General features: G+C 43.2%; 1 protein-coding gene across 2 annotated transcripts in view; it reads right to left on the reverse strand.

The window, feature by feature from the left end:
• SLC35F3 (solute carrier family 35 member F3) overlaps positions 1 to 25,402 on the reverse strand; it is a 163,590-nt gene that overhangs the window by 37,982 nt on the left and 100,206 nt on the right. The window contains exons 1-2 of one of the 2 annotated variants that reach the window (XM_063390473.1): positions 23,072 to 23,340; positions 7,519 to 7,843 (exon numbers count right to left, since the gene is read on the reverse strand). In XM_063390473.1, the coding sequence (XP_063246543.1) occupies positions 7,519 to 7,843; positions 23,072 to 23,147 (401 nt within the window). In that variant the 5' untranslated portion in view covers positions 23,148 to 23,340. Of the gene's footprint in view, positions 1 to 7,518; positions 7,844 to 23,071; positions 23,341 to 25,402 lie in introns of those variants that run through there. The other variant, XM_063390472.1, reaches the window with a different exon arrangement.

The following is a 25,402-nucleotide window of genomic DNA, read 5'->3' on the forward strand; positions in this document are numbered from 1 at the left end:
AGGTAAACAACATTCTGCAAAAAGGCCACCTGTGAAACCTTCTTCCATGTTATGATGGTTGGAAAACCAGCAAATCCATGCTCACCTCAGCTTTCTGCTTCTTCCTCTATGCAGTGAACATGACCACACACTCTTTTCCCAGTCCTTTTTTTTTTCCTTTTCCAGCCAAAAAATACAATTGCTTTTCTGTTTGTGTGTGCAGGTCATGCCTGGAGGCAGGAAAGGGAGGAGGTGACCCAAGGTCCCTTCAGCCTGGCTTGCTTTTGTCTCATGGTCTCAGTGAGTGCAGAGTGGTCAGATCATCTTGGGTGGGACCAGCAGAGGCAGATTTGCTCTTGAGGTCTCCTGAGAAGAGCCCTAGCAGTGTGGCAGCTTGGCAGCTTGCTTAAGGAACCAGAGGCAGTGTTAATGAAATGCAGTTTAACTACTGACCAGGGAGAGATCATTCGGTGCTGCAAGACACAACGTTTTTTCAAAGCAAAAGCCATTACATAAATACATTGTTTCATAGCACATGCCCTGTCTGCAGGTAACAAGAACAATTACTTCTCTTTCTAGTCCTTGCCTCAAGCACTGTTACCTCATAGGAGGCAGGTAATGTAATTATTTTGAAGCATCTGTTCAAGCCACAGCAGAGGAGACAAAAGTAATGGAACAACAAGACAAAATTACAGGACATTACTTAATTCAATCAACCTTGGAATGATTTTGCAAACCAGGCTCAAGATAAAAGAATGTGGGTTTCTCCTGATCAGGCAGTAGCTAATTTTTATTCACAATTAGCACTTCACAGAAGTCCAAAAGCCCAGAAGAGGTGATTCTCAACAGATGAAGACTCTTCACATTAAGGGAAAGCTTTTCACAGGACACGAATGTTAAGCTCTTTTCAGAACATCACAGTCTGAAAAACAAATGCAAACTCCAAGTATAATCTGTGAAGTTAAAATAGAAAGGACTGGTGTCCTAAAGAATGACCCATGACCATTTTCTCACAAAAGCTAAGAAACGAATTCTCGGAGACAGTATTAGCTACCTGAATAGAAAGAATTAGCAAATCAGTCAGAGTTTTAAAAGAAATCTCTCAAAGGTATTTCCAGGAGGTTTAGAAAGGGAGATAAGCATGTAAATGCCACCTTATGTTCCTGAGCCCACCATGCAGGCTTACCATTGTGAAAGCTACCTCCAGAGAAGCCAGGACTGGGCCATTTATTTTGTGGCTTTCTGTCAGCCACTCACATCAAGAGTCTGATGCAGGTACCAGGCTCCATACCATGCATTTGAGGGAGAGGAAAACTATCACCTTCACCATGGTCCAGGAGCAGTTTTCTAAGCTTTTCAATGGAAGTCATTGAGAGCAGCAGTATCTCAATTCCAGTTAGGTGCCTAAATCTGGGATGGTGGAGGGCTCCCACCAGCAGCCTGTTTGCCCACAGCCTTTTCTCTTTCTCCTCACCCTTTCCTGCTGTTCGCCTTACACGCCTCACATTTGTGTTTCTGCTGTAGGTTTTGCTCTCCCTGTGAATTCTGTGAGGAAACCAGACAGCTCCAAGCTGGCAGTGCTGGAACATGCAGGTGACACTGAGAAGCCAGCTGTGGCACATTTCCTCCCTAATCCAACTGCTGGTACTGTCTTCAGAGGAGACTGATGTGAACAGGAGGCTACTCCAGAAAAACTCTGCAGCTGTTATTTTCTCAGGAACAGGCAGCCTGTAGAGCATATTTTTTTAGAGCTGGCTGAGAAAATTTTGCTTTAGGAGGTATAAAGACCAAGAGACCACAACATTAATCTTTAATCACCTAAGAAAACAAGTCTCTCCAAAGCAGCAGCTGAAACCATGGCTCATGCAATCATGTGGCCATAGTACAGCATAGCTGTAGCTGTCAAGACAGCAAGAAGCCACCTCCAGAACTCCTGTGGGGTGACAGCACACCCATCCCACCTCCCATGGGGACACACTTTCCTCTTCAAAAGGCAAGAAACAGCAGCTACTGCAGGTTTCATCAGGAAGTGGTAACTACTCGACTTGAGAAACAGAAGTTAACAACAGCATCACCCTGAGCTCTATGTCTTGGGCTTCAGCTGAGCTAAGCCCAAATGTATATTCCATGGCCAAGCCTGATGCCATGCAGGCAGCAGGTTGGACACTGGACACATGCCCACGAGCACTGCCACTGTCACAAACTTCATGCTGTTCCAGCAGAAGGCTTCACTACCACTGCTACTTGCTGGTTGCACAATTTGGCCTTGTCTTCAGCTAGAACCTCTGGCAGGAAAGTGCATATTCACTGCACACAGTCAGAGAAGTGATACGGCAGTCTATCAATAACACAACTCCGCCAGCAGCTCAGATATCTGCAGGAGAGATAAAGATGACTACAAGTACCGTAAATCTCTTGTACAATATCCACATCTTCTTTTAATTAATTGCTTTGATACCAAGCACAAAGGTGAGTCCTGAGAGATGACTGTAGAATTCAAACTGATCTCTTACTGTAGACATCAAACTGATTTAATCTGGAGTTACTCCTAACTGATCTCTGTCAAACTCGGGTTAGAATCAGATGCTTTATCTTTTAATGTCAATGGTTTATTTTGTTCCTTGATTGTTTTTTATTATTATTTTTATTTTCCCCAAGAAGCTAATGTGAACTTGAAATGTAAAGTGATTTTATTTTGAGGAACACAAAGTAAATAAATATTATTTTAAGGATAATGTTCTGAATTAGACAAATAGAGTTTATAAACTGCAATTTTTTGAAAGAAAGCATGCATTGGGTGACATTTGCTAAAAACACTTGCATTTGTCATGTCTTGATGCCTCCACATCTTATTTATGACTCTCTTAATGCTGTCTGCTCTGGTGGCGAAGCTCCCATCTAAGTAGTAATATAAATCAGCAGGATGCCAAAAGTTAACCACACTGCAACATTTTAATGCTGTTGAGTAAGAGAGACTCATGACTACAAACCACTGAAAAATCGATAGTAAAACAGCATCCAGTCATGCCAAATGGCTCTGACCTTCTTTCCCCTTAGAGCTTCATCATGGCCAGGGGTTTGGTAACCAGTGGGGTTCTCTGCCTGCTGCAGAAAAGGAGGGCAGTACCCATGGTGCAGGGAACTGCACTTCATATGAGTCAGGATCAAACTAATGGACTCAACTCCTTGTATTACTGGGGCTGATGGCCAGTGTCTCATCTTTTCCATCACAGCAGAAACACCTGTGAATCACATTTAGAAACTGGCCCACATTCTCCTGGACCTCAAATGAACCTATGGCACTGAAACTTCATGGCCCCTGAAGAACCAAATCTCTATTCTGAGCATATAACTCAAAAGTGGGCATATAAATCAAAAGTGACTTTTGGGAAGTCAATATATTGTTCTATCAGAGTAAGTGGGATCTACTGTATAGTCCTCTGTCATTGTTGCACCAATATTTTGATTCAAAGACATAACACTACTTCAGTGTTACCTGTAACTTTTTCTTTATTTTCAAAGAAAAATCTTCAAATTCTGGAAGATGAGTGGCAGGTAATTTGGGGGGAAATATAGAGACAAAACTCTGAATCAGTGAAAAAGAACATTCTAAAACACATTCAAATGTGGTTGCAGATCAGTGCAGGGACTGCACTGATGATTCTTTCATTCACCCAACACATCAAGTGCATTCAAGGTTTCAGAAGAGATTCAGTTCTAGCTTCTGGTGTTTTCTTTAGTCCTAAAGCTTTATGAAATAAAAATCAAGATCTAATTATAAAAAAATAAATAATCCTGCAAGCCATTCTTGAAAGTCCTTTCCTTCTCAAAAAAGCCATTAAATAAGATTATACCATCAAAATAAACAAGTTTTCTGAGGTATTTTTCTAAAATGTGAACAAACCCCTCTATTATTCCTCCCAGCTGGATCACAGAGGGCGAATCTTTATAGAAGGCGTGTTTTCTGCCTAGAGATACACAAAGCTAAGCAATATCTTGCAGAGATTTTAATTTAATCTTTCATGTAGCCAGGGAGCTTTAAGCCCTAGTGCTTTTAATTTATGTTACCTCATAAATTAATAATGTATGTATGATGGAGGATAGCTCATCAGATTAAATGTGTCATTTTATAAAGTAGTTTGGAAGCAAAAAGTATGAAGTACTCTTAAATGATGCATTAGGTACACAAATCATTACATGTGTTATTTCTGGACTGGACAATGGTTGAAATGAGTAATAATTTAGTTACAGTAATTTTATTTTAAGCTAGTGAGCACTTGCAGAAGAAGTAGGAGAGTGATGCTGACCCTGGCATGCTCTTTCCTGGCCTTCCAGAGCTCTCTGTATCATTTCCATGCATGCAGTCCTGCATCCTTGGCAGCAACCATGGGAGAAGTTCTCCCTGAGCAGTCTACACTTGGGCACAGCCCTGGCAGCATTGGATGGAGCTGCACAGGGGAGCAGCAGCTGGAAGTGAATGCATGAGTTCTGGTTTGCTATGAAGAGTGACTCTGTCCCTCTTCATAGTGGTGTGGACATGCTGATAGTCTGCTTCAGCTAAAACAGCAAGTTTCTTACCAAGCAATATGGTTCAATCATAAGTCCTTAATACTTCACATTGTGGACTAGTACTCAAAATCTAAAATAAGGAAACTAAATCAAGATAAAGAAACTGAAAAAAACCTGCTCTTACATTCAATGTGTCACTACAAAATTTTGTTGGCAAATTTACGACTATTATACAAGCTATAAAAAGGGGAAAAAAATCTAGTTTTCTGTCATAAACCAGCTAAAAACTGGTTTATGTCTGTGACAAGTATGTTCTTCTTGTTAGACTACAAAACATAAAAATTCCTGTATTTACAGCATAGCATACATACTGGTACAACACAACAGCAATTCAAAAACTGTAATAAACCATATAACCTGTGCAGAAGGGACTACACATCTACTCACTGTTGCTACATTTTATGATCCTCCTTTTGTGTATTTTTCCTGGTGGTTGCTGTTTGTTCCGTGCCCTCTAACTGTACAGGGAGGTACCCCAAGCACTCATGCTGGCCCTAGTGCCCTCAGGAAGGGCTGGAGTGAAAGCACTGCCTGTACCAGGTGGAGGGGAGGCTGAGCAGCCCAGTCCTGCTCAGGTGGGTGGGCAGGTGTCCTGGGGGAGCTTTGCTGCCAAAAAACATTAGGTACCTGTGGATTTTAGCAGCCTCTGTAGGCAAGATCTGAGATGCCCTTCCTTTTCTATTTCATGCTAAGGTGACTTAGACATCCTATTTCCACCTTCTCCCACTATTGCTTTTTAATTTATCTTGTTCCAAATTCCTGCCAGATAGCTCAGGTAAGATGTAAAATATAGATTAAAGTGAAAGATAAAAGAAGTAAAAAGTGATTTTGCCAGTTTCTTTACAGTTCTAGGTCAGAATTGTCTTCTTTTAACTACCCAGAAATCTGTGAAATATCTCCCTAATATGTCCAACCACACCTGGACTGCAAGCTTTCCTGAAGATGGTGATGCCTCATATGGAGCTGCAAGTCCCTGTATATCTCTTTCTCTATATATCTGCACACATATATAACATGGGAAAAGGAGGAATAATTAGGAGGGGAGGCTGGACTGCAATGCTTAAGGTTACTGACGTATTTGCATGTGACCTCTCAGCTGTAATGGAACAAGCAGATGAACAGTAAACAATTTCCCAGTAACTCTTGGTGCAGCACCACCATCAGGCCTCAGTGTAGACAGGGGACATGCTGAGGCAGACACTGAGTAAACACATGGTAAGGAGGAGTCCTCCCTCCTCCCTAAAGGACTGGCTCCTCAAAAGAACACAGAGTACAAGGAAATCAGAGGTCTGCAGTGTGATTTGCTCCAAACTACAGAACAAATCTGCAGCAAAGCTGGGAGTCACAGCTGCATCTCCAAATGCACACATCTTCCCTGACACACAGAAAAACCTCTCTAAGTTAACCCTGCTTAGTCTGTTGTCAGACACAAAATCCACACTCTCTATGAAGCCTGGGCAAGCCCACTGCTAATGATGTCCCTCTGCATCCCAAACAGGCTGCAGGGCTTGCACCTGCTCTTCAATTCAGCCCTCATTTAATTAATGAAAGACAACTACCAGATGTATCAATTTACTGCAGCAATGAGTACAATGCCCTGGGGTTTTAACCCCAGGGATCTGGCAAACCACAACAGCTCACCCCGGCATTCAGCAGTATTTAAAACATTATCGGAGAGCAGCTGGGAACAAAAATACTTAAAACCAAAGAAACAAAAAGGTATTTGCTTTTAGGCTAGCATTTGTTGCTGTTTTTAGATTAAACTGTTGCTTTTTGTAACCTCCATACTCCTCTCATCTCTGAAGCAACCACATTTGCCATGAACAAATACAGCCTGAAGATTGAAGCGCAGGAAACATTGCACTTATGAAAATGCCTTTAGAACTTCTGGATCCTGCTCTAGAACCTGCAGTGAATGGTCATATCCACGTTATTTAAAAGATGAAGAAACTGTAATGATGGCTAAGCAGTAAGAATTCTTAACCCGAATCATCTGAGGTAGAGCATTTCCTGAGTAACTTGGTTTCTTAGATTTTTGTTGTAGTAAGTTTCCACCTTGCTGCTGCGCAGCTGGGAGCTGAGAAATGTGTACTTCTTACTGTTTACTTTTCTGAGCTACTTCATTAAAAGTCTGTGAGCCCCACTGTGTAACAGAAGGGGAAAAGGTTGTTCACATCCTTCCACGTATCAGGGAAGCTCTCTGACATGGGACATCTTGATGGCTGAGTCATCCCATCTGTCCCAGACACCTCTCAGGCCAAAATGAGCAGAGCAGAGCTGAGGGAGTGCTCAGTGAGAGGCAGTCCTTCAAGCAGACAGAGCATCCTCAGCCTCTCAGGAGGACAGGCACTCAGGGCTGTCCGTGAGCGACTCGGGCGTTGCGGGTTTGGCTGGCTATAAAGACAAGGTGTGCTGAAGACAAAGTGCTGCCTTTGGTTATGACTGCGCTTCCTCCCGGAAATAAACATAACAGCTCAAGTTTAACTGGGATCAGAGCTTGGCCTTTGATGTCCAGGCATAGTGCCAGGAAAATACTGCAGTACTTTTTACTCAGCTATTCAAGGCTCTGCTCTAGTCCTGAGCTTGGAAAAGAAAAGCTTACTTAGCTTACTCAGAGACTGACACAGAAGTCAGCCATGGGTGACTTTCCCTCATAGGGGAAAGAGATATTATTAAAAAAATTGTGTTTGCAGAAAACTCTGGATAAGTAATTGCAGAAAATGCAGACTTTCATTACATGACTTGCATGTACTGGAAATAAATCTGGATTTCTTACTGCTGGAGTAAAATTATATTAGGAATAACAAAAGCACCTAACATAGGACACACAGTGAGCTCAGACCATCCTTTAACAAACCTGGAGAGGAAAGCAAACACAAGTTTGATGTAACTGACCGATTTGAGCAAAATGTGTGTGAAATGTAAAGCAGCATGCAAGAGCCACGGGATTAAAAACAAAAGCTCCCATACCTGTATCTTTGCTTTGGAGACTGCTTTTCAGCTGACTTAAAAACATGTCCAAGATAATACAAAGGAAAGAATAAAAAGTTCCAGTTTGTTGCAAACCACGTTAGAGTGAAGGGTGCGTCGAATTTCTTAAAGGTCAGTTTTGCTAGCTGGGTTGAACCCGACCAAGAGGAGCAGACACCCAGGACCACGGCCACACCCCAGAAAATCTTCTTGAGTTGCGTCACGGAGCACTTCCAGCAGCAGCGGTTCACCCTTCCGCTGCCTTCCGCCCCAGCTTGCATCTGTGCTTCGGCTGGGGCTGGAGACTCCCGCGAGCGCTCATCCCCTGCGGAGAACAAAACACGCGGCTTACTGAGGAAATCCATCCTGCATTTTAGTTTTCAAATCTCAGGCCCTTCCGGAGGCACGTGGAGCTTTACCAGCAAAGGAACCCACCAGATCTTGCCACAAAATGTCCTTTGTTTTTAGATCATTGCAAAGCCTCTGGTTGAACCGAGGCACAATTAGAATGGAAATAACAATTATCACCTCTAGATTTAGAAGCTGTTGGGTAAAATGGAAGTGTAAATTACATGTTGCTTTGATGTACATAGAAAGGCTTAACACACCACTTAAACTTGTGCTGTTAGGATGTGTAAATGAATGAAAAATGTGGTATTGAGTTTGATAAAGCAGCAAAGGGGATTATAACAGCACTTGAAATTATTATTGTCTTGGAAAATGCAGGAATGGCCAGTTTATGGAATATGACGTTTCTTAAAATAGAGGGAGGGCAACATATTTAATCTTGAAATTAAGCAAAATGACTGCAGCATAAATAGCGTGATTAATACTGAGTTGGATCACCAAGCATTTCAGTAATCCCTGGGAAAACAGGTCTCCTGTGGCTGTAGACAGATGGGAAAAACAAGACCAACACACAGGCTGCCCTGAAGTCCATCTCTGACCAGGCAATCCTAACTTTTTTTAGTTCGAGACCTGCACAAACTGAGCTTTGCCCCATTATAGCTAAGCCTAGCATGCTGCTGGAAATTTTTCACCTAAAACTTTGCCCCTTAAACCCTCAAACATGAATGGTTATAGCCCCACTTTTCTACAGCTGTCAGTTAATAATGTATCCAGCCTGCGAATGAATGAGCAAAGAGAGGTTAACCGGTTGAGTTCTCACAGAGATCAAAACGTGCTGGCAGACCTCAGCAGCAGGCCACTGCCTTTAGGGCTCTCTACCTGCCTTTCTTAAATTCACCCCATTCAACATCCGCTGAAGTTGTCAGTCACCCACACACAACCCTCAGCAGTGATTTCTCTGAGGCTGACTGCAGTTTAGTTGGTCCATTCACCTAAAGCAGGAAGTAACAGTACTTCATGTGGAAATCCAGGAATCTGCAACTTCAAAACTGTCCAGAATTTACTGCATGCATTGAAAGGTGAAAACATGTAAGTAAAGCCAGGACAATGAAAGATTTTGGCATTATTGCCAAACATTAATATATATATATATATATATATCTCTCCTTCTTCATCCTGGTGTGAACTAGTATGTGAAACAGAAAATCTCTTATTTCAAGCTAACCTAAATTTGTATTTATATGACCTAATACATTATGAAAGAAAATGTTTATTTCTATGGAAAGAACTATTCAGTTATTTCCCACAGATAAGAAATAAATGATCTAAGCTAAGAGTACCATTAGCTTGCCTAGTAAAGCTGTATTTTATAGCAAGAAGGATGGTGGCCTCTGTTTGAATGCCTGATATCTAAAAAGAATCTACAGCAGCAAAGATATAAACGCCTAGCCTTTTTGTGTGGCCTTCAGAGAGATAAAGATGTTTCTGATCTCTCCACTTATTTCAGTTTTCAATAGAAGATTGTGTGGGCAGCCTCCCACATAACAAGAGATGCACCAGCAAGACAATGAATTGTCCAAAGTTAATGTGACCTTGTATTAAACACATAATGGAAAGGTTATAAGCCACCTGACAAATGTTTCAATTGAAAAATGGACTGCCTGCAAATGCTCAGCTCATTCAAAATAATTCTAGAGCATTTTCTCAGTAATAAATTGCTTGTAACTAATGCTCCTTGCCTCACTTGCTGCACAGACCAGTGTCAGGGTTCAGTTTATACCAAACAAGGGTACACTCATTTCTTTTAACTTCACCATGTAATGGGCAGTTGCCAGCATCTTCTTTGCTGTCCATTACACAAGTCCTAGAATGATTACCCATTTTTTCCTTTCCACTCAGGATTTTCTTCTGGGCATTACCACTGCAACACCAAACACTTCACATACCCTAAGAAACTCCAGCATCCTTCTTCCCTTGGACCACTGGGTTTCTGGGCACAGAAAAAATTAATTCAAGAAGCCAGTGTGCCAAACAAGAGCTTAAGAGGAGTTTGTGCCTCTGTGTCAATGCAACTTCACTCAAATAGACTCTTGAGTTTTTGAAACTGCTTGGAGAGGTAGGCAAGAATGATCCTCCTTCCTGAGACAGCCAGTGTGGGGTATCTGCCATTTGCATCTTTCTGCAGTCACTCTGCAGGGAAACAGGAAACCAGGATTTAAACCACTCCCACTGAAGATATTTAACATTAGGGAACGTGCCTAAAGCCACTAGGGTTGAGATTTTAAGATGAGTCGGGGCTCTGAATCACAACACTGAAGCTGTGTTATTTTTTGTACAATGAGAATCAATCACAGCCGTCTGATGCACCAGACACTCAACATCTGGTAATGCAGTGCTGACAGACAGCCCACTATAGACCCTGTGGTGGAGATCTTCCCCCCATGAAGGGCTGAAGCCACCTGCCCAGGTCCCCATTGTACTGTGCACATACACAAGAGTCAGCAGATTGCAGGAGTATCACTGTCTTCTACTCTGTTCCATGGCAATTGCTCCCTAAAGCTGGATTTACTGAGATTTTCTCTGCTACATAGGCAAAATTACTTGTCAAGGTATATTTTGTGTTAAACACACCAACAGAAACATTTGCTTTCAGACACTACTGCATGTATAACTTCTAAAATGAACTTGCACCTGAAAGGTTAACTTTCTAGGGATGTTCATTCTTTTGATGAATTTACAGACTGGAGTGACTAAAAACTTATCCCAGGCATGATGGATTTCATGACGATAGGGGTAAAAATCACTGTCTGATGATTAACAGTTACAAGCTGAGACTTGTAATATCTATCAGTATCTGTAGTACCTGTCAGTGAAACTTTATTGTGTCCTCGTGATTGTTTGTGCTGCAAGATTTGGAGACTTAGATGCCAAATGGGCACAGACTTTTCCAGTGGATGCACCACTGACCCGGAAGATGCCTGTGACATAATCTGCCCCCCAAAAACAGACTTTCTTTGGAAAGGGTGGACCCTACAGATGACATACACCCATGTGCTCTCATTTTTTCATTTACTGTGGAGGGCACTTGCCTGCCAGCTGGCAAACACAATATCCAGAGCTGTAGTTTGGTGTGTCTAGTCCCTGTGTCCACTGGGGACATTTTCCTCACCCAAACCACAGGTGCACAGATGGGGTGAGACTAAAACCCACACGTGGCTGAAAAGCTTCTCTCTCTCTAACACTGCACAAGAGTCAGCTGGCAACAGAATGCACATGAATTTAAAGATGGCAAAATGTCTTTTTAGAATTGATGAGCCAGGATATTGAAGAATTTTAGTTCTGCAAACTTTTAATGTATTTCTTCCATTGCTTTCTGCAGCTAACTGCTCTGTATGCTATGATATTCCCCAAAAGAACAAATTAAGATACTGAGGTAGAGGAAAAATGCCTATTTTGCTTTTACTAATTTTGGTTTTTCATTATCCCTTTTGTTTGTGCATTTTCCTTTTTCCTAAGTCCCAAATGGAACCATTCCTCCTCCCTTTCAGTCCAGCCTCTCTCTCATGGCATTCAGAAACAAAGCAAGGAAATAATCTCCAAAGCTACTGCCAATGCCATTAGCCCAGAAAACAGCTGTCCTTCTGTTTCTGCTATTATGGCTAAGACCCCTCTCAGATGACTTTGGATACCTGCAGCAGAGGCCATCTATACCCAAGCTATTTAGTCCACAGACCCAGCTGAAGGCCATGAAGCAAAAGAGGCATGGGAAAGCACTACACCTTTAAACCATTAAAGGTAACACCTTTAAATAGGCTGTCCATGCCTCTTCTAAAGTCTATACAAGAGTCTTAAGACTCCTGTGCACAGCTACACAGCTATAGCTTTTACTGTAGGACCACACTGTACCTAAATGTGTGTATTAAAAATTCAATACTGATAAAAACCAAGGGTGGCATTCATCTTCTTAGTCTGAGACATCTGCTGTGCTGACTTGTGTATCTGAGACAGTGATTTACACTTTCTGCATAGTTAGTAGACAGAAAAAAGACATTTCCATAGCACGATTTATCTCCTCCTAAAGTAGATGATTAAAACGAGCCAGATGAATCACTCCCTCTGAGTGCTTGTTTCTCTCCACCAGCTCTAAACAGTCTGGGGCGACAAGCTGGAAGTAGGTGTCTCTGGTGTGGGCGTCTGAAGCTGGGTGAGATGAGTCCCACCTCTCCACCACTGCTGTCAGGAACAGAGGGTAAAGCCACCACAGACAGCGCTGCTGGACTCAGAGCTGTGCAGTGCCACATGAACATATTTAGCTGTCATCAATGACCTGCTTTAGCTGCTGTCAGCTAGTCAGCAACTCAGGAAAGGAAGTATTACACAAGTGCTGGGTGCCCTTTCCAGCCCTTCAGAGAGAGAAAGTGACCCTTACAGACTAAGGTCCTGCCTATTAGGGACCAAAATATGTAACTAATGATAATGCACAACTCTTCCAGGTTCCCCAGACTAGGAATGTGTTTCAAAGTAAGCATATTCCTAAACAGTTATTTAAATCAGGCTTCTGGAAAAAAGTTCTGATAAAAAGAACAACCCTCACAGGTCTCTCTGACAGCTATAAATGAGACATCCTGAAGGTATTTCCATTTTGCCAGCCTGTCAAATGTTTTGTAACTGCTTGAGCATTGCGCAGAACAAGTTTGTAAAGCTTGCAAAAATACATGCTTATCATAAAGAGCGAGGGAAGAAGCTGAGGAAAGTCCTGGAAGACAGTGCCTGGTCCTCAGCGTGGTTAGAGCTCTAGAAACCTGTGACATGCAGGGGGATGAGGGCCAGATACTACCCAAGGCATATTCTCACAGCTTTGAATGTTGTGGGACTTCTTCACCCAGCATCTACTACATGGAGACATCAGTGGGAGACAATTATTTCCAACACACCAGAGAACACACATGATGGCTTCTGATGGTGGTCTACGATATTGGTTACCCAATATAATTTGCCTCAGTAGCAGACTCACAAACTCCTCAAATTTTGTTTTTATCCCATTCCTGCCTACCATGGTTTCTACCCCATTCCTACCACACTAACCATGCATTATTTAGGTGTTCAAGATTTTTGAACTAAGCTGTTAAAAACCAGATGTGGCATCATCCTGTAAAGAGAAGATTAAATACCAAATTCATGAAGTGATTCACATCTCTAATTACCACCGTAGCTGTCTAAACCTGAAATGTTGATATTTGTTCAGTTCTGTTGCCCAGGCATTTTCCTTCCCGTCAGTCAGGTTTAAGAGTGAGGCCTCAGGGACTCACTTGTTGCCTGGCAGACCACCCAGTTCCTAGTGCAGCTTTCTTGTGCCATTGTCAGTGATGGCCTCTCCTTTTACAGGTGGATCATCTTCCTGGTATGTGGTTTTAAGAAACTGTTAATATTTCATTTTGGAAGCCAGTAATCTCCATGTATCAACCTTCCTGCTCAGTTGCAATGAGAGCACACACAGACCAACTTCTGCATCAAGGGACATTCCCTCATTTTTCAAATCAGCTCTAGCGTTGCCAAAGCTGCTTGTAGCAGCTGTAACCTCCTCACAATCCCACTACAGCTCATCAGATGCCAAAGAATCTGTCCCTGGGCATGCCAAAGGACCATGACTCTTAGTACCCATGTGCCTCTCTTACATCCAGATTCTCTCAAGTTTCAAAGACACAATTGTGAGTTCCTATCTCTTATTTTACGAGAGAAAATCGTTCTTCATCTCCGAGAAATACTTCCATTCTGTATTTGAAGTAGTCACTGGAACAAGGCTAGGGTGTCACTTTTTCTCCTCTGGGCAAATGACCTGGATTTATGCTTTCCTAATAAGTAAGGATGTTTTCTATTCTGAGCCAACGAGTTTTGCTGCTGTCTGGATACCCCTGGCTTTGGAGGGCCTGTGCACACTCTCTTTGGCAGACGGATTTCCTGCTCCTGGCAGAGGGATGGAAGGCTGCTCCATGCACTGAGCTACTGAAGAGGGGCACACACTCCACCTCCAGCTTTTGAAGGAAAGGTTTCAGCCACTTATCTGCCAACTCAGCTTTGAAACAGAGTGGTAAGTGCAAAAGAGAGTGAGCAATAGTTAGGAAGGACATCTTAGACGGCATAAAGGACAGCATTATGTACTGGGCAAACTGGAGGATTCATCCTGCAGCCTCACCAGTGTTCTCTGACAGTGGTCAACATCAATGAAGGAGATACAGCTACCTTTCCCAGGTTTTGAAGAGGCTCCTAATAAAATCCCACTCCAAGGAGCCTTACAGAAAATAGGCAGACAGGGAAAGTGCTGGAATGGATAAAAGGCTCAATACAGGATAGGAGACCAATGAGGAGTATACACAGCAATGGGGGAAGCGGCCAAAGCTCTGCAGAGCTTTGCTGTGGGAACTGCACTCTTCACCATTAAGCACAGTTGCCTCACCAAGGGAGTGAGCCACAAGGTGACAGAGTTTCCTGATGATGTGAAGTTAGGCAGGTCAGCAAGGACAGTGGCCAGCCGCAGAGGATGACACACTCTGTGACTGGGTCATACACTGGCAGATGGAGAAGTGTGCTGATAAAGGGGTGCAGGTGGGAGTAAACAAACCCACATACTGCACGCTCAGTGATGGGCTCTGGCCACCAGGGATTATCAGCTCTTCACAGGATGCTCCATTGAAAAGGGCAACTCAGTGTTCAAGAGCAGCGAAAAAAGCAAAATAACTGACAAAAACTACTAGGAACAAAGCAGAAAAAAAATCTTTTCCTACATCTGGGGAAGCTGCAGCTGCCAGCACACACACACTGTGAGGGCCAGAAAATACATGTTCCTGTTCAATTCCACCAAGCTGGAGGCAGGACCCGATGGACTTTTGGTCAGGCCCATATGGCAGCTGCCTGTGAGTTTAGAGGAAGCTCTTCCTGGGTTCCTACAGGAAAGCTGAGAGTCCCTGTGGGTGGCTGGTGGGTGGGACTGTAACACAGCGTTGGAATGGCTTTGGGTTTGCTCACTGTTCCCCAGTTTTCCAACCATGGTCAGGGCTGAAGATCTAAAAGATTAGCACTCTATTTTTTATTGAATATCAATTAATGCATCACACTGGAAAAATGACAAAACTCCATAAAACCTTATAAAATCAGTTTTTAAATTAGAATATTTGATCAACACAGCATTGTACAGATGGACTTTTAGATGCTATTTGAGAAAAGTTTAAAGTGCTTTCTTTAAATACTTTGCTCTTACAGTATGAGATAAAAATAATTTTACTTAGTTTGATCATGAAATAGCATTATTAAATTAAAATAAATTAAGATGGAAAATAGTTTTAAAGCCTACAATAGAATTCTTTTAAAAAACAAACCCAGGGTATTAACCTATTAGGTCAGAAAGTCTGAATTTGCTTGAGGCTACAGAATAAGGGATGTAGGTATATGAAAACAGAGAAAATTCCATGAACAAAAACTCAAACCAAGAAAAAAGCATTCTGAGTTCAGACCCTTTTCTACTACTGAAATTCATAGTATAAATTAACTAATTATTGAAGTGTTACAATAATCTATGCAGGCTATTCAAACTTGTCTGATCCTCTCACCTTAATTACAGCAGGGTAGAAAAGAGGACTTTTGGTTCAGTGACAATCAAGGTGACTCTCTCTCATCTGTGGAAATCTGTCCCATATTACTGATTATCACCAGACTATCCATATGGCTTGATTTGTATCAAATAGGCCCAAGTTTCTTGTAGCAGATACTCTCATAGCCTAAAGTATTATTCACAGATATAGTGGGTTTTATCACTGATGGTTAATACACATTAATTCCTATTTTATCCTGTGCTAAATATTATATCTAAACTTACTAAGAGCTGGAATTAAAATAATCTCCACATATTTTTGAAGGTATGCCAAATTCTCCTCCCTAGCATACATATGCCTTTCTGCCTCTGTCAAATGTGCCAGCAAGGCTTTCTGCAAAATACATATTCTAATTTCTGTTAGTGATATATAAAGAGAACTGAAAAGTTATCAACTTCATACTGCAGCAATTTGGACTTTAATCCATTTAACTCATCTTCAGAGGCAACTGCCTTGAAATTCCATTAAAAGTGCTGCATTTGAATGGACCTCATTAAGATACTCTGCTTTGAATTTTATGAGGTGAGAAATTCCCTTAAATAGTGTCCTTCTTATTTTTAATCAGAATTCATGACCACAGTGAAAATGGAAGATACTGGGTGCTTTTTACAGTAGCAGCACTGTGGGACTGGAAAGTAACCACATGCAAGAAATAACCCTGATCATAAGTTACATGATCTTGGTATTATTTTGCATTCCATTCTGGAATAAAAATTGGACTGAATCTTACAGTGAGTTACCTGGCAAGGTCACTGGGAGTTTCACCACTTATTTTGAGGAGTTATGGAAGCAGAACTTCTCTTAGAACAAAAATCAGTTATGAGCAAAACTGTATTCTAGGCAAATTTTGATCAGTCTGTTCAAATTTCAGATTGAACAAAGGGTTGAGAGATGGTAAAAAGACAGGCTGGATTCTCAGCAGGAAACTACTGTAATAATTATCTAGGTTTTTGAGTGCTACATGTCTTCCTTGAGTAACAGTTTTATCTCCAAGGGAATTCAATTACTTATATACTGATATAAAGAGCACATTTATATCAGTGCATATATACGGGGAGATAAGTGAATTCATGCTGTGGAGGCTCAGCTGACTGCACTTTATCAAAAACAAGACTATGTTCTTTCATTCTTAAGGAGCTTTCAAAAACTTGGAGCTGCCTGGCCTTCAAGAAAGTACAGTTTTAGACAGAAGACTCTGCTGTAGCCCATTAGTTTCTTCCATAGTGAATTCCAATCCCACCTGATTTTTCTCCCAGCAGCTAAAGGTTTAGTCTGCTATTGAACCTCAAACACAATGCTTTTCTTAGGTCTTAAGTTCAGATCAAGTTAGTTGGAGCATCTGTTCTCTGTCAACCAATAACTAGATGCTAGTGTGGACTCGACATAGACTTGAGCGTGCTCACAGTGGTTAGAGTAATGCACATATAGCCACAGAAATCCCCACATCATTTACTCAGTGATCTCCTGGAAGGAAGAAGAGATGCCTCCTCACCTCTCAGCAGCAAACTCATCAAAAGCTGAGTCTTCTTTAAAAAAATACAGGTTTGGCTAGGCCAATGTGGGCACTGAGGTACTCAGTGTAACTCCATGCAAAAATACATTACATGCAAAATTCTAGTTTCTATTTTCTCTCTGATACTTGCCTCATCCTCTTTGCAGTGAGAAAGGCTTTTGCAACCCACTATTCCTCACTTGTTTCAGTCAGCTACAGAAGACAGACTCATGCCTTTTTCAGTCACAAATAAAATATTACCCTTACTGAGAGTGGTGCTAGGGAATCTGAGGTGATTGTGGAAGAAGCATTTTGAGCTCCTACCTCCTCACTTCTTTACTCTCCATGACTGATTGAGAAAGATTACGGGGCTCACATTTATTTGGGTTTTTTCAGTTGAGGAGGCTTGGGGTCAGAAATAGTGATACTGAACAAAATATATACCCAACACTTCCAGAAGAGTCAATGTACAACTTTTGTATAACCAAAGGGTGCTTGATCTCATGTCAAAATTCACGCCTTGAGTAGGGCTCACAAATTTCCAAGCTGGGTACACCTGCATTATGTCCAGATAGAGAGGATCCATGTATTTGGAACCAGGCATCTAACATGGGAAATGGGGTACCTGATTCCTCCAATAGATGGTAGGCAGCTCTGTCTAGAAGCAAGCCAGCTCTGCACTGCTAAAAACACCTTGTTTCCTGTTGCCTTTGATCTTATGCCGCAGTGGCTGTCAGCAAAGCTCAGCAAAGACTACAAAGTAAACCTACTCTTTCATTGGCCAAATTCCTGCTTCTGCAGGATGCTATCCAGGTCTGCAGTGGCATCTCACAGTTTATAATTAACAAAGATTAACTGGGCTGTGGACTAAAGGTTGGCAGTGGTGCTCCAGCCAAGCGGAGAGAGCTGCTTACTACATAAGTGAATGTGCTAGGAAAGCAACAACATAAATAATCCTACATATGAGCCTTGTTGCTGGCAAATTGCTGGGGAATACGTGTTGAGCTAATTTAGACTTTTATGTTGAACTGGGAGTCTTTTTGGAACTCTGGCTCTTACACTGAACTACAAATCCTACTGTTTCCGATAATCAGCCATCAGGAAAGAAGGACAAAATTTCTTTTACAAGATTTATAAAATTAAAATACAGGAGACAGTGAATAATGCATTCTGGTGACTTCATATTTATTTTTTACTGGTTCTTGTTCCAACTTCTCATGGGAGAAGTCTATAATTAAATAGGTGGATTAGTAATCTGCTTATTTTTTGAAAGCAAATGCCTAAATTGATTCAAGATGACTAAAAAATGCACCTTACTTCACGTAGGGATAAGTGGGTGAAATGTAATGGTCTATGATTTACGGAAGGACTGAGAAGATGATCCAGTGGATGCTGTCATTCTTAAGTTCCATCATTGTAAATGAAACTACTGTTTGTCCATTGTGTGTACACACTGTCTCATTTCAGCCACTAAAGTAAGGAAGCTTAGATAAATCTTTAATAACTTCTTTTTCTACTTTGTGATGCATTAAAACTCCTGCTCTGCCATTAGTTTAGTGACATCAAAATGGTCTTATTTTATTTTTGTATCATTTGAGGAGGGGACGCAGTGCAGAAGTAATGAGTCACCTCCAAACCTATAACTCATGAGTTTGCACAGGCAAGATGTTAGTCAAAACAACCAGGGTGACATGATCAAAGATAAACTAGAGGGACTCCCCAGTGAGTAAGCTAGCACAGCTAAGAGCAGCTCATTTTGAGGCTGTTTAAAGCCTATGAAAGCATGGTACCATTTGGGAAGTGAGCCAGGTGTTATGCAACAAGAAACTCCTCATGCCTTTGGAACAAGATCTTGGCTATCTGTTCAAATATGCTGTTGTGCTAACTGAAAATACTGCAAGGAATACAAAAATTGGGCAAAAGCTGCCTTGGGCCAAAGCCAGAGTGTAATTACTGTCCATGTGTACTTAACACTCAGTACCCACAGAAGGGTGCTTTTCTGTCACCTGAGTAAGTGACATTATCCTGTGGTAATGGGGTGCATGCTGGTAGGTCCACAGGAGAAGCAGACACACAGCAAACCTAAAGCCCCATTCATACAAACTTCACCTTCACCAGTTCCAGTTTGGAGAGGGAGAAAACTGCTACCATGCCTAAGGAGCAAGAACCAGGAGGGTTTAAGTGCCCTGACTGCTCACACTGAACACTGTCCCCTGTGCAGAGAGGCAGCCTGAACAAAAGCAAACACTTTGAAAGTTCTCCATGCAGAAGCCAACACAAATTTCTTGCCAAAGCTGCTTCAGTGGGGAAGCACACCCAAACCCACAGCCCTGGCTGAGCCACCAAAACACTAGCCTCTCCTGCTCACCAGCTGCTTCTGTTTTCTAGGATGCATGAGCACTGCATAGGTCTGTCATGTACGCCTTTCATGGGAAAAAGACCAGTGGCCACCAAATCTCGCATCTACAGCTGTGAAGTCCTGAGTGAGATGTTCACAAGGTCTGCCCTAGTGCTCAGTCATACAAGCATTGCCTGACTACCAAAGCCTTTGGATGTCACCAGCAGAACACTGCTAATAGTTACACAGTATTTATTCAGAAATATATTTATGCATCACTTCAGCTTATTTCCCAAAAAGGAAGCTTTAGTCACTGATTCCAATAAATGAAGGCTTCTCTGACCCCTGTTGCATCCATTCATGGTCCTCCCATAGTCACAAAATATGTGTGGGAAGTTTAGGGATCCATTCCTATCTGCTGTAGGTCTTTTCTTGCCTGCTCTGTGAAAAGATGCGCTGCTTGTTTTTAGGCAAGTTGCTTCATTCTGCAGTTTCTCAGCTGCTCCATCTGCAAAATGAGGATAATAAGAACCTCCTCTCTTAAAGACACCGACTGCTACTCATGGAAGTTTTTGCTGTGCTTGGGATCTCTCGTTTGTGCTTGCTAAAGAAGCGAAAAAGATTTATTATTAAAACAATTACAGTGTTGATATGCTTGTGAAGAATTCCCTGCAGGCATGCAAATATACTAAAGGCCAAATTAATTTCTCATTCGTACGTATACAAATTCACTGCAACTCCAGCAACGCAGACAAGGTTACTCCAGCTGAACATGTGGCAGCATCTGGTTCCATGGCAACTCAGTTTAGATGTTTATGTGCAATAATTGATAGCAGAGAGGTGTCATTTGCCTTATAAGAACCTTGGAATATCATCAGTCACTCATTCCTGACAGAACAGTGCAGAGGAAATGTGCTGTAAGGGAGCCTGCAATAGCATTTCCTTGGTGCTGAAAGCCTGGGAATAAGCAGCTCCTAGTAGGGGCCAATTAAGTGGAGGATGTGTTTTCTCTGATGTGGTGATTGTTCTGCAGTTCTTTGTCAAAGCTGATGTTACCTGTCTCTGGAAGACCCCGAGATGCAGGGCAAGAATGAAGATTGCATTCCTTCCTTGCAGAGGAAGACAAGTCAGTCCTTAAAGCACACTGTGCTTTCATGTACAGATAGGGTGACACCAGTCAATTGGCTGGACTGAGAGGAATGGCCACTGCAGTGTGGACAGAAATTGGTGAGAAAAACAATGACAGAAGGAAGAACAAGCACAAATCAGGCACCAAGCCTACATTTCTCAAAATATGAAGGGTGTACAATGGTACCAGGCACAGAAAACACATGGTATGGTTACTGCCTGCCTGAGCAGTGCGTGTAGACACAGTTGTCTTGAAAAGTGCTGGTACAGCAGGCGCTGAGCATACTGATGATTCAATCTCCGAAATAATTCCAAATGGCAGTCACGCTTCTGAACGCACAAAGTCCTGATCTTCCTTTTAAAGCAAAGTCTCTGCACCAGCAGGAAAATAGAAGGAATGCTGGAGGGCTTTACAGCAATGCATATCAATGAAAGGCTCCTCTTGACTAACCATCCTAGAATGAAACATATTCCTAGTGGTTCTGCCAAAGATCCTTGAGACACTTTGATGGTGGTTGATAGGGAGAAAATAATCATAACTTTGAAGCAGATGAAATTTTTTGCTGTTTTGTCCTTGTAGCGTTATCTATGCCTTTGCAATGGACTTGGACTACCAGAAGAAGATAAATCTTTGCCAGAGGTATGGCAGCCAGACCAAGGGAAGTCGGCAGTCTACAGTGTGCCAGCTGACTTTATTTTTGCCTATAACTACTTTTTTTTTTTTTTTTTTTTTTTTAATACATGGCTTTAACATCAGCTGGCAAAATTAGTCAATGTTAGTGTGGAAGGAAATGTTGTCAATTGGTTTGGAAAAGGAAGATCTCAAACAGAGCCAGTCTGTTTCATTAAAGAGAAGGAAAGAAACTCCAAGGCCTATCATACACCATCAAGGCAATTTAGATTTGGCCACTGATGATAATGGAAAAGGGAATCCGAAGTAAAGAAGGGAAAGTCCAACTAGGTCAACAAAGTCCCTGGTGGGCAGCAATAGGGTATCTGAGAGCTGGTATGCAGAACAGACATGGAAACGCTTGAAAGGATTCAATTTTATGGCACAGTGAAAGATTGCTCTGCTTCTGTTTCTATATAAGGTAGGTAATAAACTGTATTTGAACTGGTAAAAGAGGAATGAGATGACCCACATTTCAAAGCTGGAACCTGGTAGGTTATTATTATTTATGATTCATAAAGCTTGTGCAGTGCACCAAAAGAAAGGGAGGCGAGCTCCTTGCCCAGAGGAGCTTCCAATGCAAACCTTGAGAGAAACACTCTACTGTGCACGGGGTCAACTCTGAGTGATTTTTAAAATTCTAATTATAGTGTAATGAAGATCAGGCCTGCTCTTTCCATTAGAAAACTGGGATCCCTTTCCCTTTCTCTGCAGTAGGTGGTTTTTATGTTATGGGAATGCAACAGCTGAATATTCTGTGAACTGAAATAAGAACCTTCAGGTACCCCTTACTTTCCACTCTTACTCGCTGCTTTTAGTTCTTTTTCTGCTCTTCCACATTTCTGATTTTCTCACTTTCTGCTCCACAAAGCTTTTGCTACCATTTTTTCTTTTCCTTTATTAATTTCTCAGTATTTCATTATCAGTTTTTTCTTTTTCATGAGCTGTCTCTGGAGTCTCACATTCACATTTTACATCTTGCCATTAAATCATTCCCTTCTTTTAGCTGTTCTTCCTCTTTGCCTCACTCTGCTCACCTGTTTTCTGCCTCTCCTCCTTCCATTTCCCCCGGCCAACCTTTTTCTTTCACCAGCTCCATTCTCTCAACCTACGACATACCCCAGTGGTATCCCTCAAACCAGCAGTTTTCCCTTTGCTCTTCCTTCGGGAACTGATGTCTGTATCCATCCTTCAGACAGGCTCCTCTTCTTGGCCTGCACCCTGCCTTCGCATCACCCCTCCATCCCTAGGACACAGCTTACAGGTTTTTACCCAAGATAACAGCTCCACACCTGCAGATTTCTCCAGGGGACCCTCCTGAGCACATCAGTGTCCTTTTCAAAGTCCCCAGCCATGATCCCTGAAAGTCTTCAACGGTGCCTATGGTCCCTAAAGGTCTGCCAGCCCCCATTGCCCTTTGGCTCCTATGTCCCTCCTGACCATAAGACTCCAACTCCCCGGCTACCATGCAGCTGGATTGGCAAACAGAGGTGAGGGCAGATGGCTGGAACACGGGGCTGCGTTCCTCACATCGGGAGAACAAATCTGCCGAGGATCTTCCTTCCCTCCTGCCAAGGGTCCTGCATGACAGCTACTTGCCCACGGGTTTGGGGCCCGCTCCCGAGCCCCGAGGGGAGGTCCGGAGAGGTGCTCTGCCTCTGCAGCATGGGCGAGGAAAGACCCGGGGCTGAGCAGGGCGGCGGACGGGGGTAAGCGCCGGCGCTGCCCGGCGGAGGGAAGCTGCGCGCCCCGTGGGTTCCCCCGCCCGCCCACGAGTCGCGCAGTCCCCGCCGCCGGGCATCGCCCCAGCACCGCGCTCGGTCGCCCCGGAGCATCCCCCGTCGCGCTACCCGGTCCCCGCGGAGCATCCCGGGTCGCGGTACCCGGTCCTCCCGGGAAACCCTCGTCCCGCTCCCAGCGACGTCGTTTACCTTCCACTTTGGTGAGGGTGAGGACGGGGCTGTTGCAGGCGCTGAGCGGGGCCACCCTGGCGGAATGCTTCTTCATGGCGAGCCCGTCGCCGGCGGCAGCTCCCGCCGCCCCGCGCCTACATCCTGGCGCCGCCGGAGCCCTCCTCGGCGGCGCTCCCCGCTTCGGCTCCCGGCCCGCCGCCCTCTGCCGCAGCACCGGGCGGCGGGGGCTGGGGCTCGCCCGCCCGCCCGCTGCCGCTCGGGGCTGCTGCAAACCCGACGTCACCGGCACGGCCCCCCCCGCCCGCCCCCAGGGCTCCCGGGGCCGCCCCCCGGGTCGGGGCGGGGGAGGCGCCGGACGCCGCGGCCAGAGGCGCTGCGGAGCCCCCGGACGGCGCCGGCCCCGCGGTCCCGCTCGGCGGAGGTCGCGGGCAGCCGGCACCGTAATGCGGCTGCGGACACCGCTGCCGGTGCGCCAGGGCTCCCCGAGCGAGCCGGGCTCCGGCCCCGCCGGGGCTGCTGGCGCTGGGCTGCTGCACCGCACGGAGAGGGCTCCTGGCTCATCACGCTCTGCTTAGTTCTCTTCTCACTGTCTGAGGGGAATGGAGAATTTACACTCTCCGAACCAATCCATTATTTACTCAGTATTATCCCTCCTTTGTTTTCCTTCAAGCCCAGCTACTATTCTGGGTCAATTTTCATCCCTGCCATTAGTAATTTCTGCCATCCTCGCCACAGCCTTTCTGTTTCTGCTGTATCCTTTTGGAGGGAGACCAAAACTCGACCCAGAAGCCAAGATGAGTTACTCCATGGATTTACCAATAATACTCCAATACCTGCAGTCACATAAGATGAAACACTGCATGGATTTACCAATAATACTCCAACACCTGCAGTCACATAGTCTACAGCTCTCTTAACACAGTTTAACAACTTATTTTTGAGGCACGAAACGAAGTATGTCCATATCTGCACAGGTTAAATAAAATGTCATATGTCACAACTGGATGCTGCTTGTATGTAGCAACCTTTTATGGTGTTTTTGGTTTTTTCAGCAATAATTTTAAGATCCCCAGTCATGACATACCAACAACGTGTGATAGAGCTATCCCTCTGCCAGAACACAAAAATCTAACTGGCATTCATCAACAAGACTTAATGCAAATGGATTCAGGAGAGAACACACCATAATGAATGAGTTTGAAAGATGTAAAGTAGATTTGTATCATTGTAAGCAAAGCACCAGAATTCACAAGATGCTGAGCACAGTGACCTCAGCACCCTTTGCTCCTTGCGATTGTTTCTGTGGATATGAAAATACTCTGCAGATTTACCAGGTTCCAAACTGAGATGCGTCAGCAGACAAGGCGCAAATACTCAATGTTTCTTAAGATCTGGTCAAATTAAAATGAGTGTACTTTGCAAACAAGACTGGGCAGCCACCAATACTCCACAAACATTCCAAAGTATTCTTTAATTATATAAATAGTAGCTGTTGAAAATCAGTCCTGACAGACTTTTCAGGAAACCGTGGGAAAACACCACCTTACTTCTGCCAGCTAGAAAGTTCTTTATATTTAAGAGGTGAGCTTTCTCAAGGGGTCAGACCCACACTCTTAGTTTGCATGGGTCTTATCAGTTGATCTGCAGTCTGATGAAGCTCCAGGGTGTTTTGCACCTCCAATGCCTCTTCTGTGCAACCTTTGGGATGAATCTTATACAAAAATCATTAGGCTACTTTCAAAGTGATTCTTCTGAAAAAAAATAATTATGTACTCAGTGCTAAGACCATCAAATATCAGCTTGGTCAAATGAAATAAAGACAATCCTGGTTTTCATGGTTATTTCTCATTTTAGTAGAATTGCATGACCAATTCAGCTTCCTGGGATGTTACAGATGGTAGGCATTTGAGAACCATGGGTCCATCTTGTCTCATTGCACTATTTAGCCTCAGAGTCCAATTGGTTTCTGGTTATTGAAAGAAGTTACATAAAGAGAGGCAGATTTTACCTCAGATGGTTCTGTCCATGAAATATTTTGTGATGTTGCAGTGCCTGTTATCTGAGGATTTCAAAGCAAATTATAAAATATTGACTCATTTTACACTGCCTTTGGGAAGAAACTTCAGGCTCACTGTAGTTAAAATACAGCCACATAATTTGAGAGACTCCCTTAGATTCAGATGACAAGTAACACCAGAACCTGGAGAACTCTGTCTGGCTTCTGCTCTGAGCAGATCTTCCAGAATAATCCCAGCCTCTGCTACATAAGGAGGAAAACACTAAATCAGCATTTTACATCCAAATGTCATCAATTTTTCCCAGAGGTAAATGGTTGTTCAAGGATAATCA

Source organism: Prinia subflava, chromosome 2, assembly GCF_021018805.1.
Source record: "Prinia subflava isolate CZ2003 ecotype Zambia chromosome 2, Cam_Psub_1.2, whole genome shotgun sequence".
Taxonomy (NCBI): domain Eukaryota; kingdom Metazoa; phylum Chordata; class Aves; order Passeriformes; family Cisticolidae; genus Prinia; species Prinia subflava.